Source organism: Carlito syrichta, unplaced genomic scaffold (genome assembly GCF_000164805.1).
Source record: "Carlito syrichta isolate Samal-C Ts95f unplaced genomic scaffold, Tarsius_syrichta-2.0.1 Scaffold304443, whole genome shotgun sequence".
Lineage (NCBI taxonomy): Eukaryota > Metazoa > Chordata > Mammalia > Primates > Tarsiidae > Carlito > Carlito syrichta.
Window position 1 is genome coordinate 30,473 of NW_007248539.1, and position 5,353 is coordinate 35,825.

Below are 5,353 nucleotides of genomic sequence, written 5' to 3' on the forward strand. Positions count from 1 at the left end.
GCCCAGCTTCCGGATCCCCGAAAAAGCCGGGGTTAGGAGGGGTAGTGGTCGGCCCTCCCCTTCGCCAAGGCCTCGGCCACGAGCGCTGCCTCCAACCCCGCAGGTGGAAGGGCGAGAACGTGTCCACGCGGGAGGTGGAGGGCGTGTTGTCGCAGGTGGACTTCCTGCAGGAGGCTAACGTGTATGGCGTTTCTGTGCCAGGTGCGGAGGGGTTCGCCTCGTTTTAAGCCTCCAGTGGGGAGGATGGTTATTCCGATCTTGCAGGCTTGAGCGCAAGGTCGTACAGCCAGGGAGCAAAGCTGGGCGAGGCTGGAGGTCACCCATGGGCCCCTCAAGACTGGTGAGCGGAGCGTGACCAGTGCGTTTCCTAGGGTGTGAGGGTAAGGTGGGTATGGCCGCTGTGCAGCTGGTCCCCGGCCAGACTTTCGACGGGCGGAAGCTATACCGGCATGTCCGCGCCTGGCTCCCTGACTACGCCAGGCCCCATTTCATCCGTATCCAGGTGAGCCTAGGCGACAGGAGGAGGTAGGTGGGGAAATGGCTGCCAGGGCAGGTCACGGTCAGGGGATCACAATCGCTGTCTTGCAGGACGTCCTGGAGATCACAAGCACGTTCAAACTAGTGAAGACCCGGTTGGTGCGTGAGGGCTTCAACGTAGACGTCGTCGTTGACCCCCTGTTTGTACTGGATCATGGGGCCCAGGCCTTCCGGCCCCTGACGACAGACATTCACCGGGCTGTGTGCGAGGGAACCTGGAGGCTCTGATACTTTGCAAGCCCACAGAGGCACAGACCAAAGCCAATGTCCCCCCAGTCCCCACTCAGAGTTGCCTTCACCCGGCCTGCGCGAGGTTGTCATCAGTCCCAGCCAGGACATATCCCTAACCTCCACTGGCTGGGAATGGCAGTAGACCTTGTACCAGTGCGAGAATAAACTCGAGAGTGCACAGAAGTCTGTGTGTCTGCGTGAACAAAAACGTTGGAGGAGTGCAAGGGTCGGTGTCCTGAAATGCCTCACTTTAGGGTTCCCACTTCCTCTCTGCCAGGGACCTCAGCTGCCCTTTTTAGGGATAACTGTTTCTGGGCAAGGCCAAAGCTGTGGGAAGCCGTACAGCTTCGTCGCAAACCCAGGATGGAGAGATGAGAATCCTAACTCCATCTGTCAGTCTGTGTCCACTGAAGGGGCCAGGCCTGGGTCACGGTGGACCAGCAGACGTGGACAGTCCCCCTGTGACCTCTGGTGTGGAGGATGCAGGTACAAGTGCCATGGATGGGAGACTTGATAAAAGCTGGAGGGCGCTAGACTGAGGCCAGATGGGCCAGCAGAAAGTAACCTGGAAACAAGGGTACCTGCATAATGAACATTTGTATACCTAACCTAAATTGTACCCCATATCTTTAAAATTAACAGAAAGTAACCTGGAGAGGAGTGTCCAAGGCAGACTGAACAGCGCGTGCAAAGGCCCAAGTGCATTTTTTTTTTTTTTTTTTTTTTGAGTTGGAGTCTCACTCTGTCGCCCAGACTGTAGTGCAGTGGCCGCTCCCGGTCACCGCAGCATCGATCTGCTGGGCTCCGGCGATCCTTCCGCCTCAGCCTTCCGAGTAGCTGGAACTACAGGCGCGCGCTACCACGCCCGGCTAATTTTTTGATTTACTGTAGAGATGAGGTCTCGCCAAGTTGCCCAGGTGGCCGAGCTCAGGCAATCCGCTCACCTCAGCCTCCCAAAGGCGCGGGATTACCGGCTGAGCCACCGAGCCCGGCTTTTTTTTTTTTTTTTTTGAGTCGGAGTCTCACTCCGTCACCCGGGCTGGAGTGCAGCGGCTCGCTCAGGCCATCGCAGCCGTAGCCGTAGCTACAGGCGCGCGCTACCACGCCCGGCTAATTATTTATTTATTGCAGATATGAGGTCTCGCCAAGTTGCCGAGGCTGGTCTCGAACCCTCGGGTTTCCAAAGTGCTGAGATTATAGGCTGAGCCACCGATCCCACACCGACTCATTTTATAGGCGAGCGCAGAGGCCTCTGGAAAATGGAGTCTGAGCGTCCCAGAAGTTGGACACGGTACCTGGAGCATTGTGGCGATCCATGGGGGAGTGCGCAGACGCCGAGCCTCTGGGAGGTGTAGTCTGCGTGGGCTCAGGACATGGAAGTGCCTCTCGGTGCATTGTGGGAGCTGTAGGCAGCGGCAAACGAATACCAAGGCCTCTGGGAAGTGTAGTCTTCATGGGCTTGAGCCGGAAGTGCCTCTCGGTGCATTGTGGGAGCTGTAGGCATGGGCGAGAAGATCCCAAGGCTCATGGAAGGTGTAGTCTGTGTCGGTTCAGGGACCGGAAGTGCCTCTCGGGCATTATGGGAACTGTAGGCAGAGGCGACCGGATGCCAAGGCCTCTGGGAAGTGTAGTCTACGGAGGACTCAGGGGCCGGAAGTGCCTCTCTGGGCGTTGAGGTTACGCCGATCGGAGGATGAATTTTGGGTGCGCCGCTGGGGCGGTGATGGGATGATAGTAAGCCCAAAGCGGTAACGTCTGAATTCGACCTTTCCAGGGCACTGCTACAGACCGCGACCCGCCGGCCTTTCGCCCACGCTCCCCGGTACCTCGGCCTCCTCGTCGGGCCGGGACAGCTGCGAGGCCAGACTCTGCCTCGAGGGAGGCAGCGAGGCAGACCCACAAGGGCCACGGGGCCCCGGGCCGCGCCAAGGTCCTCAGGGAGCCAGGTTGCGCCCGCGAACCGGGTCTTGGAAGTAATCGAGGCTCTTCCTTGTCGTCTCTGGTCCTTTCAGCCTGGGTCCTGCTATGAGAATCCGTTCGTCGTCAATGACGGCTGCACACTGTAATTGCCTTCCACGAAGCGGTCTTTGTTGTGACTTGCTGTTTCTTTGCCCTGTGCAGCCAGGGTAGCCCCCCGAACTCCCCTAGGACCGCAGTTCTTTCACACAACTCGACTTGGATCCGGGCGTATTGTGGGCCTCCCCTACACGCAGTAGGTCGCCTGGTTCCTTCACACTCCTGTTTGCTCCAGGAGAGACCCTGGCTAGGAAAGGGACTAGAGCCGTGTGGACATAGGAGCAGAGGCCCAGCTGCCTTTGGTCACAAATTAGGTATCAAGTTTGATTGCAGTCCTGTTTCCTTCAGGAAGAGCCCTGGCCAAGAAGGGAGCTTGGAACTGTGTGAACATGTCAGCAGAGGCCCAGGCTGGCCACCCTTGCTGTACTCCCAGCTTGCCTAGCCCTGGTGCACATAAGGGTCTGGGATCATTTGCTAGCTGGTGCCTAGCAGCAGAGTCTGGGCCAGGCACCCTCAATGGCCCAGTCTTGCTGCCCTGAAGCAGTCGGTTCTTGTTACGTTAAGGTCCTTGTACCCTTTGGGGAGATCAGCCTGAACAAGAGGTTGGAAGGCACGGACAAAACAGCAGAGGCAGGCGCTGGGCACCTCCACTGTGGCCCCATGCTCCTGCCATGACTTGTGACCATCCCTTGAGACCCACCAGGCCCTGTTCTTCAGGTTTTCCTGCACCACACTGCTCATGGCCTGGTGCCAGACTGAGCCCAGATAACTCCCTTCTGTAGCATGTACTATGCTGTGAGTGGACAATACATTTTGGCCATCCCTCCATGAGGAATGCTGCATTCCTCTGGTGCCCAGTTCAAGGGGCCCTGGCCAACAAGGCTGTGTCAGTGCATTTCCTTCCTTTTTTTGAGTTGGAGTCTCACTCTGTCACCCAGACTGGAGTGCAGTGGCTGTTCCCGGTCACCGCAGCCTCGACCTGCTGGGCTCCGGCGATCCTTCCACCTCAGCCTTCTGAGTAGCCGGAATTACAGGCATGCGCTACCATGCCCGGCTGATTTTTTGATTTATTGTAGAGATGAAGTCTCACTGCCTAGGCGGGTCTCAAACCCGCGGGCTCAGGCAATCCAGTCATTTCAGCCTCCCAAAGGCGCGGGATTACAGGCTGAACCACCGAGCCCGGCCTAAATTATTTTTATTCAGAACAACTTGCTGTTTTAATATAGGTGTGATTCTAGCTAGTATGTGTAGTTTCTTGACTTTAGTGAGCTTGTGATAACTCAATTCACTCTCATTTTCCATTTTTCAAAACTACCATGAAAATTTGTTCATGAGGAACATTAATGTGTTGTTTTTCTCTTTTCTTTTCTCATAGGTCTCTGAGATAGACTAGTAGCACTGTTGATTCCCATGGGTTAAAAATCCCAGTGCCAACTTGGGCCTGAGGTCCTGTGACACACTTGCTCATAAGGTGGGCATCATTCAAATTATGCTCTGCAGTTATTTAGACTGATTAGGAAGCATCTGTAGAAAACCTACACATCTGTCACTATGCCTTACAGTCAGATAAAGAACACCGTGCAGTGGCCACCTTTTAAAGTTTATCTATTGCCCTATCTCCCTTCCCCAACCTCACTGGACATCTCCAGCCTCATGCCTCTTGCTGTACACAGAAAAAGCATCCCGTGCAAAATTCCCTTTTGTCTCTCGCTTGTCTTTTGAGGGCTCATCCCTATAGTTTTGAACTTTCCTCACAATCCAGTTCATCTCCATGATCTTTTAAACTTTCATGTTGAGTCTGTCTTAGTTTATTTTCTGTTGCTTATAACAGAATACTTGAAACCCAGCAATTTATAAAGAGAAGAAATTTATTTCTTACAGTTATGGAAGATGAGAAGTCCAAGGTTGAAGAGCTATATCTGTGGGAGGCTTCTTTCTGGTGGAGTCTCTGGGTAGAGTCCTGAGGCAGTGCAGGATATCATATGGCAAGGAGGATGAGCATGTTAGCTCAGGTTTCTCTTCCTCTTTTTTATAAAGCCTCCAGTCTCACTCTCATGATAACCCATTAATCCATGAATGAATTAATCCATTTATGAGGGCAGAGCACTCATGACTTCAGTCCCCTCTCAAAGGCTCCACCTCTTACCACCACACTGGGGATTAAACTTCAACATGAGCTTTGGAGGGGACAAATATTCAAACCATAGCATCTTTTAAACAAAAATCTGAATTTGCATGGCCCTTGCCCTATTGAGGTATTTGGTTAGTCATAAACCAGTCCTTTCGCACACAGATTTCTCTCTTCAAATTCAACTCTGTTTCTTAAGTCAAAATTATATCCTGATGCTCTCTGTTTGGAGAATTTTAAGCTTCACCTCCAGCCTGTTTTCTTGTGGAGTAGCAGAGGCTGCAAAGGCAGCTCTAGATTTGGGATTAAGAGAATTAGCCAGACGTGGTGGTGTGTGTCTGTGGTTCCAGCTACTTGGAAAGCTGAGGCGGAAGGATCGCCTAAACCCAGCAGGTCGAGGCTGTGGTGGCCATGAGCGTGCCACTGCACTCCAGCCTGGGT

At 53.8% G+C, this 5,353-nt stretch overlaps 1 protein-coding gene across 1 annotated transcript in view; it reads left to right on the top strand.

The window, feature by feature from the left end:
• SLC27A5 (solute carrier family 27 member 5) overlaps nt 1-765 on the top strand; it is a 9,696-nt gene extending 8,931 nt beyond the window's left edge. Inside the window, exons 8-10 of the mRNA XM_021713304.1 lie at nt 101-201; nt 372-502; nt 589-765. Coding sequence (XP_021568979.1) covers nt 101-201; nt 372-502; nt 589-765 — 409 coding nt within the window. The remainder of the gene's footprint in view (nt 1-100; nt 202-371; nt 503-588) is intronic.
• Nucleotides 766-5,353: the final 4,588 nt, after the last annotated feature.